Genomic DNA, 19,349 nt, shown 5'->3' on the forward strand with positions numbered 1-19,349 from the left:
CTACGCTACGCTTTTGACCTAAACTCAGTTCATAATAACATTTTCTATTGCAGATTTTTAAATGGTGGACTTTAAATCTCTCTGATAAGAATGTATAAAGGCCAGTAAATCCCCAGAAAAGAGTTTATTCCGAGTGCAACTTTATGTTTAATCTGTTTATTCCCCCCAGAAATCACATTTTCATTTCTATGAAAAAGTAACCCTGCACTACATCAAGGATTTACAGCCTCAGGACGGACTGATTAACCAGTCAGACTCCTTTCAGTTGTGAGAGAACCAGGAAGAAAAAGAATTCTCACATTTTGTATTTCTACGGAAGGTCAAAATAAAGATAGAAAACATGGAATAGCTCGCTGAATAGACAAGCAGCGTTGGTCCGAGCTTGCTTGCGAGGCATGCTTTCCTATCACGGCTGACTCACAGGGCCGCAGTTGTAAACATTTGCTGTTTGACACTCTGACTGCTGTATAATTAAACGTGGAGAGCAGTGATTATTTCTCACGGGGCCTAGGACACTTCTAAAATGAAAAACAACACACATATATCCGTCACTCAGGAACTTGGATGAAAAAGACTTTTATTTTTTAAAGATCATTTTGGTCCAGGTTGACCAAATTAGAGCTCCCAGAAAGGTCCCATCAGGACTCCCTAACTCTGAGACAAGGTTGTTTGTGGCTTACTTGGCCACCATACCACAATAAGTGTACAGTACAGTAAGAACCTAGTAGTATTTTAACTCTGTGCTTATTATCACGTTTTGAGTCACAGCAGCGCTGACACAACAGACTCCACACAGGAAGGGGCTGAGCCTGGGATTCAAACCAACGACCTTCCAGCAGTGAGCCGACAGTGTTAACATCTGCGCCAATTTCCTTTCTGCAGTGGAACTGACACACGTTTCATGAATCTCACACGGCTTTGTTTTTTTTTGTTCTAAGTTCTTTGTTTCTAAAAAAAGGTGTAGCAGTGACAGAATTTAGAGACACAATTCATTCTTCAATGTCATGCAGATGCACCGAGCACCGCGACCACCACAGATCCTTCTGCACCTCCTGCATTTCTCCAAACCCAAAGGCAGCGTAGACGGGTTCGGTGAAGGCAGCGTGGAAGGTGTGCACGTGGAGATACTTTGTCCTGGTAGGGAAGCAGAAGAAGGACAGCGTGCCGGCAGAGCAGTCCAGGTGCACGCCCATCTTCCTGGAGTCGGCTGGAGGCGGGGGCACCGTGGCCAGCCGCCTGTTGCCGTGCCAGGGAGTGTAACCCTGAGCTGAGCAAAGCACGCTCCACGACTGGGCGTTCCTGCCCAGGCAGCAGGCGTCCCGGTCCCCTCTCCTCTGGATCCCTCCATAGGCCACGCCCACAGTTACCACTCCGTCCCACTGCACCTCCCAGTAGCAGCGGCCGCTCAGGGGCTCGGCGCACAGCAGCTGCCTGCAGCCGTCAAATCTCTCTGGATGATCCGGATACGGCAGCGTCTCTTTCATCAGCTTCGCCCCTCTGCGGTCGTCGGACACCCTCAGGTTCCTGTCGGCCGTGTTCTGGTCCAAGGAGAGCCGCCAGAAATCTAAAGACGGAAACGTGAGACGATGACGAAGAGCTGGGGCCTGCATGGATTTCATACTGAAACTAAATGCACGTTTGAATGCAAAAAAAATGCTTACGCTGAAAAAGAAATCCCTACGTATGAGTACATTCAAGTATGTTTCCTTTGTACATCACTGCCGCAGCTGAACTGAGCACACAGGACTCCGCCCTTGGAAAATCCCCATTTAAATATGCAGAAATATGTAAATACGCTTTGCATGTGGGATTCTTCTTTTCATGGAGAGCAAACTGAAGATGCTACTTTATTTTTCATCACTGACAGGCAACATTACAGCCGATATGCAAGTACATTATTTGCCAAAAAATATATTGCACTTGTATTGAAGGCAAATGGATGTTTTCACTGAAATAAGGACTTTATGAAGGGGCGTGTTCAAAAGCTCAGAATCTTTAGTTTCACCAGCAATGAAACAGCAGCTCACTAACTTGAACCCCTGAGCAGTGGTGAGCAATGAGTAGTGATTGGAGCGTGTTGCCCCACACTCGCCCACGACAGCCAGTGAGCCACTAGCTACTAAACTTTAGCCGTGTTTGCTTTGCCGATATCTGCCAACCGTTTCCAAAATCTCTGGTATCGTAGAAGACAAACCAAACAAAATATTTCCTGTCTAAATAAATTTAAGTTCATTTTCAGCTTCTTGTTTTATTGTCTTGTCTTGTACAAAGAAACTAAGCTGAACACAAATCTCAGTGATCACGCATGTGTTGCATGTTGTCCGCTGTCAATATGCGAGAGGTTTTTTTTTTAAACTCATGCTGCAGTACTTACATCGGAGTGGCGACTGCTTCAGCCGGCAGCTCCCACAGTGCTCAGTGCTGTGGGTGAGGTCACAAGTAATTGTGAACACACAAAGTAACATACAGTATACAATTTTACTATGCATGTTTATATATATATATCAATAAGTTTACTTGAGAGTTTTGAGTTTCCTATGCGGGTTCTCCAGAGCTGCAGACAGCAATGCCACCCCTGACTCTCCGGGGTGGTTGAAACTGAGGTCCAGTTCTCTCAGGTGGCAAGACTCGTCCAAAGCCGAGGCCAGAAACACACAACCTTTCTCTGTGATCTGACAGCCTGACAGCCTGCAAAGTCAAAGCTCCTTGTCAGCATCTCCGCCGAGCTTCTTTCAGCGGCTAACGGAAGGGGTCCGACCCTTTAAAACAGCCTTCCAGACAAATTTGACCGCAATGAACAGTGCAATGGGACGAGCAACAGGGATTGTTAAAAACTATACAAAGATTTGACGATCCTGCAGGCGGCTGGGATTTACACACTGACCTCAGAACCTCCAGGCTGCAGTGAGGGCTCCTCAGTCCAGATGACAGCAACATTGCTCCTGTGTCGTGAAGGTCGTTGTCGCTCAGGTCCATCTCCACCAGACTGGAGTTGCTGGACTTCAGAACTGAGTTCAGAGCATCGCAGCTTGTCCATGACAGTTTGCAACCGCTTAAACTGGGGAAGGAAAACCTTTTTAGTCTGAGGGGTTTTTGTCTTGGGAAAAAAACAACACATATATACTGTGTTAGTCCATGAAGGACAAGAAGTGTCTGGACGACAGCACCAGAGTGCGCTCTAAAATCACTGGTGTCCAGCTGAAGGACCTCAGCCCTCTCTGGAAAGAAAGGTGGGCCAGGAAGATATTGTCCCACCCTGATCATGTACTTGGTGTTTTTGTACCTACGCAATTTTATGTGTTGGTGCGGAAAAAAGAAGCAACACATATCCCATCAGCAGTAAGGCTGCTAAATGCATAATAACTGTGAATGATTAAGAGATGACCGAGATATTGTGTAATATTGTACCATTTCTTATTTCTTCTCATATTATTTTATGTGTTGCTACGGATAGGGCTGACTGCAACTAATAAAGTATTCTGAATCTGAATCTGATTAGTGAAAATTTAGGGTGTTAACTCACATCGACTTTTTGGATGCTTGAACCACTGGACGCAACCAAAGCAGGGCCTCATCAGAAGCAGAATACTCCCTCAGGTCGAACACACTTAGGTCCTTTTTGGACGAGAGCAGGATGAATGCCAGCGTAGACCACTGGGCCGGAGACAGCCTGTTCCTGAAGATGTGCCCGGACCTCAGGTGCCACTGGATCTCCTCCACCATAGAGTGATCATTGAGCTCATTCAGGCAGTGCAACATGTTGATGCTCCTCTCTGGCGAAATATTCTCATTGATCTTACTCTTGATATGTCGGATAAGAGCCTCTTTGTCTGCCGGCGAGCTGCCCCCCGTCTTCAACATCAGACCTTGCAGTAGCTTCTGATTGGTCTCTAGTGAGAGGCCCAGGAGGAAGCGAACAAACAAGTCCAGGTGTCCGGTTCCACTTTCAAGAGCTCTGTCTACGGCTCTCTGGCACAGCAGCTTAAGACCAGTTGTTTGCTGCTTTCCTGCAAACAACTGGCTTCTTCTCAGCAAGTCCACTCCTGTGTTGACAAGGGTCAAAAAGACAAATAGAGCAGCCAAAAATTCTTGGATGCTGTTATGGACAAAGCAAAAGACTTTGTCCTGGGTCAGGCCACGCTCATCTCTGTAGAGCTCTGTAACCAGTCCAGAGAAGACAGAAGCAGATTTTACATCCATCCCACACTCTTTAAGGTCTGCGTCATCGAAGACCAGGCTTCCTATGTCCAGATCCTTGAAGGCGAGTTTCCCCAGCTTCAGAATCGTCTCCTTGGTCTCGGCATTCCAAAGAGTATCCACCTGGACACTGCTGTGATACTTTGTGTTCCTCTGTGTCGTTTGGACAACCAGGAAGTGGATGTACATCTCGGTAAGGGTGCTGGGAAGCTCTGTCATGTCTTTGATCTTCAAGGGATGCTGAAGAACAGCAGCAGCGATCCAGCAGAAGACCGGGATGCAACACATGGTGTGAAGGCTTCTAGATGCCTTGATGTGGGCCATGATTTCCCTGGCTTGTTCCTCTTCTTGGAACCTTTTTCTGAAGTACTGATCCACTTGTGGGCCAGCAAAGCCTCTCACCTCAGTCACCACATGGACACACTGAGCAGGGATTTGATTGGCCACCGCTGGTCGGCTGGTGATCCAGACACGGGCAGACGGGAGCAGTGTGCCCCTGACAAGGTTGGTCAGCAGCGCACCAACTGACGCCGACTCTGTGACGTCCGTTATGATCTGGCTGTTGTTGAAGTCCAGAGGGAACCGGCACTCATCCAGACCGTCAAGCACAAACAAAACCTGGAAGTTTTCCAAGCTGCAGATTCCTGCTTCTTTGGTGTCAGGGAAGACGTGGTGAAGAAGGTTCAGAAGGCTGAGTTTTTTATCTTGGAACAGGTTGATCTCCCTGAAGGTGAAGGGGAATACGAAGTTTAAATGCAGGCTGGCTCTCTCCTCGGCCCAGTCCAGGATGTACTTCTGCGTCAGGACTGACTTTCCCACACCAGCAACTCCTTTGGTCACCACAGTTCTGACCAGTTCAGCTCCATCTGGCGGTGGTCCGAAGATGTCCTCCTGTCTGACTGTTGTTTTCAGATCCTCTGGGTTTCCTGCCATGGCTTCCATGGCTGTAAGCTGAGGTCTTCCACTAATTACTTTGCTCTCATCCCGTGTGACACTGAGCTCAGTGTAGATTCCACGCAGGAGTGCTGGACTTCCTGCCTTGGGAATCCCCTCAAACAAACACTTGAATTTCCTCTTCATGTGAGATTTCAGCTTGCGCTGGCAAACCGCAGCAAGAGATTCTAAAACAAATAAATAAAAATCATGCCCAATGTTGGTCAATTGATAAAAGTTGAGATCTCTTTGTATTTCTATATCTGATGGCTTCAAAAATAAATATATTGTGTGGACTTCATTTAAATTAGATTCCAAATTAGATTCCCTTACTTTTCTCCAGAGATTCAGCCACGTCCTCCTGCGTCATCCTTCTCAGGAAGTTCACGGTGATCTTCAGGATGGCATCCCTGCTGCTTTGCCTCTGCTTTTCCTCCTCGCCTCCCACGACCTCATCCACATCTCTCAGTGTCTCTGACAGACCATCTGATTCTAGAAGTTTCTTCATGTTTTTCAGCTCAGTTTTTAAAAATGTCCCAATCTTCTCCTCTAGCACCTAGAAGGGATATAAACAACGTTGTATCTGCATATGCAAATGGAGACAAATTTCCCAAGAATCTAATATCCACCCATATTTATCTTAGTTTGTAAGCTGTAACCAGTCCTTGGTTAAAATGTGACTTTGTCACAAGCAAACGTGTTTATGCACAGCTTATGGACATGTAAAGGCAAGGGGTCCTGCCAGCTGATGGACTCTTTTGGAACTTCTAGATCCACCATGGACCAAAGTATAGGACCTAGAGGACACTATTTCTAAAAGCAGATCTTTAATGTGATATTGTAAATGAGTGGTAGTTTCACCACTGTGGCACAGCACAGGAATCCCTGTTAATCAATCAGAGGGAGAGAGTCGCATACAGGCAGATATTAAGCTGATCTGTTGCAGACTTGACCTCAACTGGACCTCAGCCAAAAGTGTCAACACCTTCAAATGCAGTCTGACATTTTTGTTAGGTGTGGAAGTTCCCACAGCATTAATACATCATTTTACATTATTAAACTGAATTCCACAACGCAAAAGCATAATGAAGGTGCACACCGTGAATATGAAGTCCAAGTTTGTTTGATGCTTCAGTGCTGGCCGATGGGTTAGAACCTCAGACCGCTTCCTGTGAGCTGTCGGACTGGAACACATGAAGTAGCACACAAACACAAATACACACACACATACACACACACACCTAGTAAGTGGTTTTTGTAGGACTTGAGTTCACTGTGTCACGTGACTCAAAGTTTAAATATGGAGCGAGTGAGAAGAAGTCTGTACAACAGCTAAAAGATGGATGAAGTTCTCACCAGGGATCATCAACGGTCTCTTCGCTCTCAATAGACTTGCTCCTGGGGGGCACTGATGGCTCTGCCTCTGTCAATGGACTACGGGACATCAGACACTTGTTAATTTTGGACTCGTTAGCTCTGCACTTGGTGGTGAAAGGTCTATTTTTCCATACATTTTTTTCTGATGGAAGTCTCCATTCTGGAAATGCATGGCATGGTACATGGAGTGGTCACTCTTCAGGGACTCGCCATGAGGTCTGGGTGACACAAAGAGCACATTGTGGCCTAGAAGATCTTAAAATGATCATGTTGTCCTTATTATGCAATAAAAAAAAAAGGCGATAGTAGCCACACTTTGAAGGCAATGCAGAGATTTAGTGATGGCCTTTGCCTCCTTTCTGGTACACGCTCTGCAGTTGAAGATTTTCTTCTCAGACCACAGAAGCTGCCAGCTATTAGCCCCTGAAGAAGCTTGAACAACAGCTAAAGGATGGATGACGTTCTCACCGGGGATCAAAAACATTCCCTTCGCTCTCAATCGACTTGCTCCTCATGAAGGGCACTGATGGCTCCGCCTCTGTCACTTGACTACGGGACATCAGACAGTTGTTAATTTTGGACTTGTTTGCTATTTACTTTGTGGTGAAAGGCTTTTTTTTCCATACATTTTTTTCTGATGGAAGTCTCCATTCTGGAAATCCATGCCATGGTACATGGAGCGGTCACTCTTCAGGGACTCGCCATGAGGTCTGGGTGACACAAAGAGCACATTGTGTCCAACATCTTAGACGATCTGAAAATGATCATTTTGTCCTTATTATGCAATAAAAAAAGGGGATAGTAGCCACACTTTGAAGGCAATGCAGAGATTTAGTGGATGGGTTTTGCCTCCTTTCTGGTACACGCTCTGCAGTTGAAGATTTTCTTCTCAGACCACAGAAGCTGCCAGCTATTAGCCCCTGAAGAAGCTTGAACAACAGCTAAAGGATGGATGACGTTCTCACCGGGGATCAACAACGGTCCCTTCGCTCTCAATCGACTTGCTCCTCATGAAGGGCACTGATGGCTCCGCCTCTGTCACTTGACTATAAGAAATCAGACAGGTTTTAATTTTGGACTCGTAAGCTCTGCACTTGGTGGTGAAAGGTCTATTTTTCCTTACAGTTTTTTCTGATGGAAGTCTCCATTCTGGAAATCCATGCCATGGTACATGGAGTGGTCACTCTTCAGGGACTCGCCATGAGGTCTGGGTGAGTCGAATCCCAGCTGCTTCAAGGCACTTTATCGAAACAATTCAATCAGTCATCCAAGTCATCACAGTGGATGAGTAACACAAACAGCACATTGTGGCAAACATCATAGAAGATCTGAAAATGATCATTTTGTCCCTATGATGCAATAAAAAGGGATAGTAGCCACACTTTGATGGCAAGGCAGAGTTTTAGTGGATGGGCTTTGCCCTGTTTCTGGTACACTCTGCAGTTGAAGATGTTCTTCTCAGACCACAGGAGCTGCCTGCTATTAGTCCCTGAACTAACCCTTTCAAACCAGTTCCTTATGTGACGCCATGGAAACTAGTCTACTCCAGAGAACCGGTTTGAGAAAAGCCACAGTTTCCTCCCTGCTGTGACAAGAGGTGCTTATTTAGTCAATGAAAGGCTGTGCTCTTGCTAAGTTTTCTGGTGTCCTCACCAAGAAGCAAAAATACTGCACTGCTAGGACAAAAGTAATGTCAGATATTACAAAGATATTTTTCCAGGAGCTGGCAGGCACATGGTGACATAGCCCAAGCATGCAGATTGCTCCTGATTTCTCACAGTCCCAGTGGCTTCTAATCAGAAATGCATCAGGAACGTTTTATCTTGTGTTTGGCTATTTCTGCATCCGTGTAACAAATCAATATTTACGGTATGGTGTCAGCTTGCTCACTGGATAACAATTCAGATTCAGATTCTGATTCAGATTCCTTTTATCCCCGGCAGGTGATGACCACTGCGCCAGGAGCTGGATTGTGCTGTCATCGCTTCATCCCACCACCACGCTTAAGACCTGGACTTGTCCTATCGGCAGATTGTCCATCGAGCTAGGCTCTTGCCTTCCAAAGCATGGACACTTACACTCCACATGGACAGCAGCCTTGAATTATTTCCTATTCTTTGTGTTTATATCCGTTTTGCCTGGTTGGTGTATCTGTTTTTCACTCTGTCCTGTCTGCCACCCTGGCTTACTCTGCTCCTTTCTCTCTTTCTCTGTCTCTCCTCTATCTTTCTACTTCACCCCAACTACTCATAGGCAGATGATGGCCCTCTGGAGTCTGCTTCTGCCCTAAGTTTCTTCCCACAGGGGAGTTTTTCCCAGCCACTGTCGCATCTTGCTTGCTCTGGGGGCCCGGTTGGTTCTCTCTGATTGTATAAAGCGCTTTGAGACGCCTTTGGTTGTGATTTAGCGCTGTACAAATAAAAGTTTATTATTATTATTATTATTATTTTATTTGCCATTGTGTAAAACACATTGGAATTTGCTTCGGCAATGGCATGAGTGCATTCAGTTCTTCTTCCCCACATATATCAACTGACAGACAAACAACACAGTGCAATGAAGAAATAAACAAATAAACATTTATATAATTATATATATATATATATATATATATATATATATATATATATATATATATATATATATATATATATATATATATATATATATAAAGTGCAGGTTGATTGTCGATTGTTGATGAAGACCACAAGGTGGTGCCAAAGCTTGTACACCGACCCAAACTCGGACCTTCCAATCTTTTCAATTTCACCACAAAACTGCCCAAATGTCGAATTGAAATGTAAAATACACGTGCAAAGAGACACGTTGTGTCTTCATACAGCATCACGGAAGAGTTCCGACATACTCAACAGAGTATGAGCAGCGGTGGTCTTGTGAACATCGTTGTGGGTGGGTTTCTGTCCCACAACGACTCTTCCATCCTCGGAGTGGCACTGGAGAGCAATGGGCAGATTGATGGAGCGGTCGCATTTCAAGGGACACGACAAGTTCTCTCCTGCTTAAAGCGGCTTCGGAACAACACCAAGCTGAGAGTTGTGTTAAGATCAGACGTGATGAAAACGAAAATGTGTCGTTACCTCTCTGATCTGGTCCCGTGCCGGCAATCATCAGCCTCTGTGTCCGCGGAAACATCCATCATTTACCTGTCAAGTATAAATCTGAGCGCTGACTGGTCAAATGAATACGCCTTTTCCTTTTGTTTTATTTTTTTTTAAAACTTGGCTACCTGTTAAAGTTGTGTCCCAAAAATAATCATAACCTAACAAAGACAAACGCCTTGTTGTTGACAGGTTGGTCTGCTGGGAAGAACAGAAATAGTTTTTGCTTTTCCGTTTACTTGAAATATACCGGTCCAACCACCTGAAGATCACAAGACGCATTTGCGTCACAAATCAAGCGGGCGACACCGTTTTACCGAGGGTGGTGTGTGTGTGTGTGTGTGTGTGTGTGTGTGTGTGTGTGTGTGTGTGTGTGTGTGTGTGTGTGTGTGTGTGTGTGGCGGGGTGAGTGGGGGGTTAAAAAGGTTGACATAAGGAGAAAGAGACTGTTTCGTAATACAGCAATTTAATGCGTCTTTTATTGGTTTTGTTTGCTCGTCGTTTGCGGCGCGCATGCGCACACGAGCGATCAGATGACGGTCACATGGTGCAGTCAGCTGACGCTAACAGCTCGGTAGCAGCCGGACTGACGGACGGTTCCCCTCCTGCGGCAGAAACGGATCTGACGGGCGGACAGGATGCCTTTCCCCGAGCTCTACTTCAATGTGGACAACGGCTACTTGGAGGGTCTGGTCCGGGGGTTCAAGGCCGGAATTCTGTCCCAGGCGGATTACCTGAACCTCGTCCAGTGCGAGACCCTGGAAGGTGAGCCAAGAAGCGGATCGCTAGCGGCTAAGCGCTAGCCGAGCAGGGGACGAGCGAAAGGCAGTTAGCGTGAGCCAGGTTCACATAGGTTTTAATGCGTTTTACGTTGTTGACACCCAACACTCGAACGTGTGTTATTATTAGGGTATGGTGCAGGAAGTTGTACCTCCCCAAACAAGAGTGAACGTTTCTCGTTATGATTCCGTAACCTCGTATCTAGGCTCAGTCCGAGCTAGGCAGCTAGCTGTGAATTGAAGCTAGGCGGAGTGACAGTGTGTTGACATATCGATGGGCAGACACGGGATTTTTGAAGGAAGTGAAACACGTCGACACAAATGATTTAATGTAAATGCGACGTTGACGCTATCTCAAAGTAGTTCTTTACTATTGACGCTGGCTCGGTATCTGACTGTCGACTGACTCCATCAGTTGGGTTTTGGAAACGGTGGAGGGTTGAACTCGAATGGCCAATTGTCAGCCTTTGCCAATACCAACATTGTTCAATTAATGTGCTTCATTCAGCTTTCAGCATTATTCTTTCAAAACGCACTAAAAACTGATATTGAGATGGTAATGCCACAGCCTCCAGTAGTTTGGAAATAGAAATCTGACAGCTCAAACCCATAGCTTATCAGAAACGATTACTTGTTGTCGTTTTAGAACATAAAAGTGATGAAATTGTTGTGGCTGTGGGGGGAAAAAAATGTGTCTGGTGTTTATTGAAATAGATGTTTGGAACTGCTGGGTTGGTACTAATACGTCCCTGCCATCCCGTAATGTTTGGAAAGAAATACATTTTTGCTTGAGCCTCGTTCCCTTTGGGTGCATAGGATTTCTTTATGAAACTTTTGACTGGCGTGTGCATTTATAGGTGGACCAAAATATTCAGACGGACTGCTTGTCATCCTCAGTCATTTGCTGACATGCCAGAGATTTTAGCCGATTAGAACAAACATTTGTGTTCTCGCCCCATTCAGACCTGAAGCTCCATCTGCAGAGCACTGACTACGGCAGCTTCCTGGCCAACGAGGCGTCTCCCCTCACCGTGTCGGTCATCGACGACAAGCTGAAGGAGAAGATGGTGGTGGAGTTCCGCCACATGAGGAACCAGTCGTACGAACCGCTGGCCAGCTTCATGGACTTCATCACGTGAGGAATTTCAGCTGCATCAGAATAGGATGATGAATATGCAGTATGAGTGCGTTTGGTACATTGAGTATTGATGGGTGTTTGACATTTGTCAGATGCCTTTCTGAGTCAGTGATGCTGGTGTGAACAGTACATACCAATTTTTGTCTTTATGACCAAATGTTATTTTATTTTGTATTACATGTATTATTAATTATCTTAATGGGTCTTGCCACCAGTGTGGATTTTTTAAAAAAAAGTGTAAATCAATGAATAAAACTGAGGGATAAAGATAGATTACGCTTCCGAAGGTAGGCATGTTTGATTTTTGGGTGAAATTTAAAAAAAGAAAAAAAAAAGTTAAAGTTTATTGCTGCAACGATATATCATGAAAAACTCACAATGTCAGAAATTGTTATTCAGCTTTATAAACCCTTTTTTTCTTTTTTTTTTTTTAGCAGGGCTGTTCAAGTAGTAAGATTTTAATGAAAGAAGAAATAACATTACAGTGGCTCTGTATTGTTAATCCTAATAGTCTGTTGATTAATGAACAGCAGTTATCTTCAGTATGTCCCAACATAATGCAAGCCTGCGCTTTTTACAGTGATTATTGTCAGACGGCTGAAATGTTGATTATTTTGAAGTGGAGTCACACACACACTCAAACACACACACACACACACACACACACAGAAAACACACCTTGACCGCCCGCCGCCGCGACTTCGTGACCTACAGGTACAGCTACATGATCGATAACGTCATCCTGCTGATCACCGGGACGCTCCACCAGCGCGCCATCTCCGAGCTGGTGCCCAAGTGCCACCCACTGGGCAGCTTCGAGCAGATGGAGGCGGTCAACATCGCCCAGACCCCTGCCGAGCTCTACAACGCCATCCTGGTGGACACGCCCCTGGGTGCGTAGCCGCCGACCCGCTCCTGGTAGCCGTGTCCTTGACTGAGCAGCAGGGGGCGCCAAAGCAAACCTTTGACACTCGCCCGGCCTTGTGTGAATCCTGTGTTCTCCTCTTTGCAGCTGCGTTCTTCCAGGACTGCATATCTGAGCAGGACTTGGATGAGATGAACATTGAAATCATTCGGAACACACTTTACAAGGTAAAAGACATTATTAATATGGCAGCAAAGAACAATAATAATTTGCTTTACGTATTAATGGTCCAGTGTGTAAAATTTGGCTTGATTTATTGTTTTTGTATTGGTAAAAGCTTAAAGTATTGCCCATACTGTAAAATACATGCATACAATAAAAGTAATGTGGTTTTCCTACCCTGAGAACGGTTTTTATATGTACGATTATACAAATATACATAAAGCAAGGGTCTTGCTCCTAGTTAGCTGCCATCTTGCGCCGCCACACTTTAAGGCCGCCCGCCGGATGGTGCCCTGAACACGACACGCGCTGTCAGGCGGGCGGCCTTAAAAAATGTACACTCTGGACCTTTAGAAGATGGAACGAACAGAAGGAAATAAGTTTGACAGAAGTTAGTACTGCAAACATGTTCACATTAGGGATTTTAGAAGCACTCTGATGAACCGACAAGGTCAGTGCCTCAGTGACGCTTTGACCTTTGACCCCTCAGGCCTACCTGGAGGCTTTCTACAAGTTCTGCTCCAACCTGGGAGGCACCACGGCAGACACCATGTGTCCTATCCTGGAGGTGAGTCTCTCTCACACACACACACACACACACACACACACACACACACACACACACACACACACAAACAAAGCAGCAGGACAGCGGCAGAGACTGCAGACTGAGGGGACGGTGAAGTCTGCCGTCCCAGTTTGTCTCTAAACGTATTTATATTTCTTTTTTTTTTTATCCTTTGAAAAGATGAGATACTGTTTTATTTAGTCACAGTACAGCGCATCATCTTTATAATGTGTATATCGTAGAATTAAATCATATTTTCAAGATAATCATGCCAAGCTCAGTAGTCTGTGCCAATGCGGCGCCGCCGCCGTGACGTTGCGCTGCACCCTGGGGCGGCCGACCTCCGTGACGAACCTCCCGTTTCTGCCGCAGTTCGAGGCCGACAGGAGAGCCTTCATCATCACCATCAACTCGTTCGGCACGGAGCTGTCCAAGGAGGACCGCGCCAAGCTCTTCCCGCACTGCGGCAAGCTTTACCCAGAAGGCCTCGCTCAGCTGGCCCGGGCGGACGACTATGAGCAGGTCAAGGCCGTGGCAGACTTCTACCCCGTGAGTCCCTGGATTCTGTCTGTCTGTCTGTTTGTTTGCTCTGCGTTCGAAGACGGCAGCGTGTTTTTCTTCCAAACCTGTTAAAACACTGACGGCCATTTGGTGACGTCGCTTTCCACCGCCAGGAGTACAAGCTGCTGTTCGAGGGCGCCGGCAGCAACCCGGGCGACAAAACCCTGGAGGACCGCTTTTTCGAGCACGAGGTGAGACACAGACGTCTCTTCTTCTTTAGATGTATCCCAAAAGAATGACATGGAAACTTCTGCTATTGAACGGTGAGGTGTGTTTGCTGTTGTTTGTTGACTCGTTAGAGAGACTCAGAGTCTCTGTGCAGAAGCTGCTCAGCAGTGCAGAAGCTGCTCAGCGGTGCAGAAGCGGCTCAGCAGTGCACAAGTCATCAGGCTTGGTGTCTTTTGCGGTGCTTCATGCGTCTCTGAGCGTAAAAGTTGTGACACACACCTTGGATCAGTGGTTCTCAGCTGGTGGAGTCTCAGGAACCACGTTTATTTCCCTACCAGGAAGTCTCAAGCCAAATATATTCCACAGCACTCAAATTTATTCCGCAAAATTAAAATATCTAGCCCACTGTCTATCATGTCCAGTAAATAAATGAAGGAAATAATTGGATTGGACTGTGTGTCCTGCAAAATAAATGCCAAATATTTTCTCTATCTCTTTCTATATGTATATATATGTATATATATATATATATATATATATATATATATATATATATATATATATATATATATAATTTTAAAATCCCTTTAAAAAAAAAAAAAAAAAGTCTCATCGATGTCAGTGGATTTTGATCTTTAGCTGCGTTGCCTGTGTGCGCCCCCTGCAGGTCAAGCTCAACAAGCTGGCCTTCCTCAACCAGTTCCACTTCAGCGTTTTCTACGCCTACGTCAAGCTGAAGGAGCAGGAGTGCAGGAACATCGTGTGGATCGCCGAGTGCATCGCCCAGCGGCACCGCGCCAAGATCGACAACTACATCCCCATCTTCTGAGCCCCCCTCTTCCTCCTCCTCCTCCTCCTCCTCCTCCTCCCCCTCCTCTCCCTCTTCATCTACCCCTCCCTTCCTTCCTCCCCTCCGTCACTGCACTTCTCTGGTGTCGTCATTCCCACCTCGCTGTTAGAGATCCCGATGGTCCGACGCTTGGTCCTCGCCCTCTGGTGAGAACCGGTGGGTCGGTTCCTCTCAGGCCACGTTCACCTTCTCGCCTCAGACAAACAGACTTGACTGTGATGGCCTTGAATCCGCTCATTTGGCTTTCAAATGCTCGACCGTCCTGACGCTCTGTGTTTTTTGTTGTGTTGTTTTGTTTGATTTTAATGTGGCTCTCCCAGAAACATCCGACTGAAAATCTGTCGTGGGTTTTCAATTCTGAGCACGGCCCGGTTCCCCTCGGCGCATTTTGCTCCCTGCGGAACCCTTTGGCCTTTTCTCTGTGCGGCGACGGCTCCCAGACTCTTTCTGTTGTAGTGCATCGTTTTCTCAGCATGTCTGCTCATCGTGGTGGATTCACCCTCCTGTCCTGATCCTCGCTAGATATTTAAAAAAAACAAACCCCGCAGATCTTCCTGTTTTTGTGTAAATGAGACGTAATGCAGTGAGTGTAGTGTTTAAAGTATACAGAGATGTATAGCTATTTAAAGATGACTATATGATTTTTTTTGTGTTTTGTTTTGTTTTTCAGGCTGTATAAATTGGTTTGTCACCGTGTCGATCCGTTTCTTATCATGAAACGTGTAAGTGTTTTAAATGTGTAATGAAAAAGATTAAAATGGACCAACAGAGAGAAAAGTAACTGGCGGCTTCGGTTCAAGTTTATTGACTTCAATTAATTGTCTGCAAAAAGAACACAGACACAAAAACGCTGCGGATGACTGCTGGTTTTTCCCTCAGTGAAAAAACAAACAAACAAATAAAAAAAAAAATGTGGCCCTGTTTTCCTGCTCCTCCCCCTCAGGCAGTGAATTCACCCTTGCAGGGTTCATTCTAACCATCAATCAAAGAAATTATATTAATAGGAAGTAAGTCATATAATAGCTGTATTTCATCCATATTTTCAGTGTTTTAGGAGTCCTATCAATAAAGAGCTAAATAGCGTGGGGCTTCAAAGACACATTTTTTTGTGATTTGATTCTATTCAGTTTCAATTGAGATTAAATTACATGTTTTCCACACATCCCATGATATATTTTTTCTCCTATGAGGTGCGTCACCAAAACACTCCATCCATCTGCTCCTGCTCTGGCCCCCTCTGTCGAATTTTAGAACCCACCAGTCAAAAAGTTTGCCCACCTCTGGGTTAAATCGTTTTTTTAAGGGAGATAAAAACTGAAACAAGTGGTTTTTATTATTATTACGGTTATTATTTTGGATGGTGACGGGCTGAGCTCAAGGTTTGATGTGCGTTCCTGAGACAGCGGTTGGTCAGGTGCAGAGCCGCCGAGAGGGAAGCTGCTGTCACGCGTCGAACCAGGACCTTCCAATCAGTCGTCTAATCAGCCCTGCAGAGCCGCAGCTGCCGCCTGCCTGCTGAAGACTCGCTGGTCTCCTGTACGGCCTCGCCGAGGCACAGGGAAGCATGTCTGCGCTGCTCAGAACCAAACCTGATCTGTGGGACCTGCACTGCACCGTGGGCCTGACGGACTGGGACATGGACAAGGAGCTGAAACTGGCGACCACCACAGACCAGTTCCTGCACGGTGACACCTCACCTTCTCACTGCCACAGTGAGGGAAACGACCCAATTAATGGTGTGTGTGTGTGTGTGTCTGAACAGAGGACAAGCTGAACGACCGCTACGTGGTCCAGAGACCTTCTGCCCGAGCCTCCAGAAGAAAAGATGAATTCACCTGGTACGACAAGGTGTCAGGTGAGATGATGACACAGCAGCACGTTGATTTTGATAATTATAATAATGACAATAATGATAATATAATAATTATAATAATTAATAATAATACTTCTTGTTTAAAAGCACATTCAAAAAGATAAAAACAAATGCTACAGCGCAACAGATAAAAGCTACATACAGAGAGCAGGGCCATCTTGAACAAATGAGTTTGAGAATTTTTTCACCTCATCATCGCTCTTTTGAAGAGATTTTTTTTGTGTGTGTTGACCCTTCAGACACCTTTGTGAAGCCCAGCCTGTGGTTGTGGGTCGACCCCAACATTGTGTGTCCGGGCCAGCTGCCTCACAGCGGCGCTGCAGACCCTCAGACGGACCCCACTGACCTCCAGGAGGCGGACCTCCAGCGTGCTCCTCAGCAGGGGGCTGTGCTGCCGCCGCCACCGCAGCCAGACTCCACCCACCTCCTGGTGCAGTGAAACAGCCCCACGTCTCCTCTTCCTCCTCCTCACATTTCCACTGTTTTCTCTGCCTTTTCTCTCTGCTGCCTCTCATTTCCTGCCTTTCCGCCTTCTTTTCTCTCCACATCTGCCCCCTTGTTTTGCCCGTCACCCTTTAGTGCCCACTTGGTAAACCGCTGGGCTTCGTGGTGAGATCATGACTCTGTGGCAATAAGCAGATAACTGAAAGGACTTTTATTATTATTCAAATTATTTACTCTAGTTTTTTGTGTTTATTAAATGTTTTTTTTTTTCAGGGTGACCTTCTAACAGTCGGCCTGTCACCATTCCTATCAATCAGAGAGCAGCAAATCTTCACCAGTGTTAATATTAATAGGAGATTGTGTGTGTCCTGAGAACTGCCTGTGGTCTGTCTGGGTGTGTAGACCAGCCACCAGCCGCTCTCCTGCCCACCAGCCAAGACCAGACGCAAGGGAAGGACCACCGTGGCCAAGGTGGAACAGTTTCCTACCGCGGAGAACCAGCCCGGCCCATCAGATGTCTTCCCTTTGGAAACCAAATGCTTCCTCCGCCTCCAGGAGTGCCCGGCTCCGAGACCCGGCTGCTGGCCTCGCCCGCCCGTCAACTACTACATCCTCATCGCCCTGGCACTCATGAGCAATCACAACAGTGGCCTCAAAGTCCAGCAGATCTACCACTTCACCAGGTCAGAGACTGGCAGAGGTGGGAAGTAACCACAATTAATTACAAATACTTAAAAATACTTTACTTCTAATTAAAAAAAATACAGGTATCTGTACTTTACGTGAGTATTTCTTTATCTGATGACTTTTTACTTTTACTCCCTACATTTGCAAACAAAAATCTGTATTTTCTACTTCTTCCACTGAATTTTTTTTTCCAATGTAAGGAGTAGAAAGTACTCGTTACTTTTGTGTTTTAAAGATGCATTTAAAGATACATTTTCTGTTAAAAGATATTCACTTATTACTATTGTTGTTTGAAGTGGAGCTATTTGAACTCTGCTGTTGTCGAGTTAAATATAAAACTGGATCATATTTTAGAGGGATATTAATTTACCTTTAGCTTATCAACGAATGTATTTACTACTAATATGTTTATAATGTTATGTTTACTATGCATTTCATTAATTGCAAAAAATAATTTGTTTTTGCTTTCTACATAGTTCACTTCACCTGTGCTTTCTTACTTTTTCTTAAGCAAAGGAGTTGAACCAATTATTTCACTTTTGCACAAGTAAATATATATATATATATATATATATATATATATATATATATATATATAATTTTTACACAAGTATCCACACTTTTATTGAAGTACAGAATGTGAATACTTTTGCCACCTCTGGAGTCCGGCCGCTATGACGAGCTGCCAGCACCGCGACTGAACCTCCTCCTCCTGCTGCGTCCCTCCTAGAGAGAACTTCCCCTTCTTCCAGACGGCCCCTGACGGCTGGAAGAACAGCATCCGTCACAACCTTTGCTTCAATAGCAGCTTCAGCAAGACCTGCAACCTGCAGTGCCGGGACGGCAAGAGGAAGTCGTGTTTCTGGCACCTGACGCTGGACGGCCAGCGGCGGCTCAGGGACGAGATCAGAACGCTGCCCGGGGAGACGCTGCGGCACCTGGAGAGGAGCATGTCCCGCCCAGGTGAGTGCGGTGTGGAGGCACCCCAGGAACCATGTGACCAAGCACTTGACCCTGGTTAGCTCAGTCCTTCTCCATCAGACATCAATTCAAGAGAACGCATCAAAATTCATCGTCTTCAGATGATTACTCGTCAATTTGGATCTTAAAACCAATTGATTAGCTAAAAAAATGCAAAAAAAATTTAAAAAAAAAAGTTAGCCCTCTGTTTACAGTCAAACACTGAAGCTCTGTTGGACCTTCTACCTGTTTGGAAGGGCACAAAAACAAGGCCGTCTTAGAGGGCAGCACCAACACAGTGCTGGGGGTGTGATCACCAGTGGGGGAGAGTGACAGAGATGGTGATGCACTTTGTGACATCACAGGGGGCTGAGCAATGTGTTTTAGCGAATGCTTTGAGAAGCGTGGACGTGTCCTTTAAATACTGCCACTGGGTCGGGTTTGATTTGACTTGTGCGTTTCTGCACTTATGGCACTAATGAATGTTTTCTTCTTTCAGACGTGATACGGACTTTGCTCTCACTGTGATTAGAGTCTGAAGAGACATGACGGGCAGGGAAAAATAAAACTCACTGAATTGGTTTGTGCATGCTATTTGTACTGCAAAA

General features: G+C 45.7%; 3 protein-coding genes across 9 annotated transcripts; 2 read left to right on the top strand and 1 right to left on the bottom strand.

Annotated features, from left to right (window-relative positions):
• Positions 1-560: 560 nt before the first annotated feature.
• Positions 561-9,874, bottom strand: LOC142904167 (NLR family CARD domain-containing protein 3-like). Of its 3 annotated transcripts, XM_076050219.1 has the most exons (15): positions 9,755-9,864; positions 9,606-9,671; positions 7,631-7,747; positions 7,473-7,553; positions 7,134-7,217; positions 6,976-7,056; positions 6,642-6,725; positions 6,487-6,564; positions 6,230-6,314; positions 5,464-5,686; positions 3,524-5,318; positions 2,885-3,058; positions 2,518-2,688; positions 2,375-2,421; positions 561-1,564 (listed from the first exon to the last, which is right to left on the bottom strand). In XM_076050219.1, the coding sequence occupies exons 2-15, from the start codon at positions 9,665-9,667 to the stop codon at positions 990-992; spliced, it is 3,657 nt and encodes a 1,218-aa protein (XP_075906334.1). In that variant the 5' UTR covers positions 9,668-9,671; positions 9,755-9,864; the 3' UTR covers positions 561-989. The 3 variants fall into 3 exon arrangements, with proteins under 3 accessions (XP_075906334.1, XP_075906262.1, XP_075906412.1); XM_076050147.1 differs by having other exon boundaries at positions 9,606-9,874; XM_076050297.1 differs by lacking the exons at positions 6,642-6,725; positions 6,976-7,056; positions 7,134-7,217; positions 7,473-7,553 and having other exon boundaries at positions 9,606-9,874.
• Positions 9,875-10,168: 294 nt separating this feature from the next.
• LOC142877531 (V-type proton ATPase subunit d 1) lies at positions 10,169-15,558 on the top strand. Its single transcript, XM_076012280.1, has 8 exons — positions 10,169-10,391; positions 11,369-11,540; positions 12,258-12,436; positions 12,556-12,635; positions 13,121-13,198; positions 13,571-13,747; positions 13,873-13,950; positions 14,595-15,558. Exons 1-8 carry the CDS (start codon positions 10,265-10,267, stop codon positions 14,754-14,756), a joined length of 1,053 nt encoding a protein of 350 aa, XP_075868395.1. The 5' UTR covers positions 10,169-10,264; the 3' UTR covers positions 14,757-15,558.
• A 552-nt stretch (positions 15,559-16,110) lies between these two features.
• foxr1 (forkhead box R1) lies at positions 16,111-19,333 on the top strand. Of its 5 annotated transcripts, none has more exons than XR_012924452.1 (6): positions 16,111-16,462; positions 16,540-16,632; positions 16,890-17,080; positions 17,497-17,794; positions 18,512-18,744; positions 19,241-19,333. XR_012924452.1 is itself a non-coding variant. In XM_076012325.1 (6 exons), the coding sequence occupies exons 1-6, from the start codon at positions 16,342-16,344 to the stop codon at positions 19,267-19,269; spliced, it is 948 nt and encodes a 315-aa protein (XP_075868440.1). In that variant the 5' UTR covers positions 16,111-16,341; the 3' UTR covers positions 19,270-19,333. The 5 variants fall into 5 exon arrangements, 4 of the variants coding, with proteins under 4 accessions (XP_075868440.1, XP_075868447.1, XP_075868430.1 ...); XM_076012325.1 differs by having other exon boundaries at positions 17,497-17,777; XM_076012332.1 differs by having other exon boundaries at positions 17,497-17,565; positions 17,650-17,777; positions 18,512-19,327.
• Positions 19,334-19,349: the final 16 nt, after the last annotated feature.

The sequence above is a fragment of the Nelusetta ayraudi genome, unplaced genomic scaffold (genome assembly GCF_046127955.1).
Source record: "Nelusetta ayraudi isolate G7.1 ecotype Tasmania unplaced genomic scaffold, CSIRO-AGI_Nayr_v1 ptg000002l, whole genome shotgun sequence".
Lineage (NCBI taxonomy): Eukaryota > Metazoa > Chordata > Actinopteri > Tetraodontiformes > Monacanthidae > Nelusetta > Nelusetta ayraudi.

Bases quoted from the DNA above. Each gene is read 5' to 3' on its own strand.
- foxr1 (XM_076012315.1), top strand. From the start codon at position 16,342: ATGTCTGCGCTGCTCAGAACCAAACCTGATCTGTGGGACCTGCACTGC. The intron at 16,463-16,539 runs GTGACACCTCAC...GTGTCTGAACAG, and splicing joins CACAGACCAGTTCCTGCACG to AGGACAAGCTGAACGACCGC. The intron at 17,081-17,496 runs GTGCAGTGAAAC...CTGGGTGTGTAG, and splicing joins CAGACTCCACCCACCTCCTG to ACCAGCCACCAGCCGCTCTC.
- LOC142904167 (XM_076050147.1), bottom strand. From the start codon at position 9,667: ATGATGGATGTTTCCGCGGACACAGAGGCTGATGATTGCCGGCACGGG. The intron at 7,218-7,472 runs GTGAGAACGTCA...TGTGTCACCCAG, and splicing joins GGGACCGTTGTTGATCCCCG to ACCTCATGGCGAGTCCCTGA. The intron at 7,057-7,133 runs GTATGGAAAAAA...GATGTCCCGTAG, and splicing joins GACTTCCATCAGAAAAAAAT to TCAAGTGACAGAGGCGGAGC.
- LOC142877531 (XM_076012280.1), top strand. From the start codon at position 10,265: ATGCCTTTCCCCGAGCTCTACTTCAATGTGGACAACGGCTACTTGGAG. The intron at 12,636-13,120 runs GTAAAAGACATT...TTGACCCCTCAG, and splicing joins TTCGGAACACACTTTACAAG to GCCTACCTGGAGGCTTTCTA. The intron at 13,951-14,594 runs GTGAGACACAGA...CGCCCCCTGCAG, and splicing joins ACCGCTTTTTCGAGCACGAG to GTCAAGCTCAACAAGCTGGC.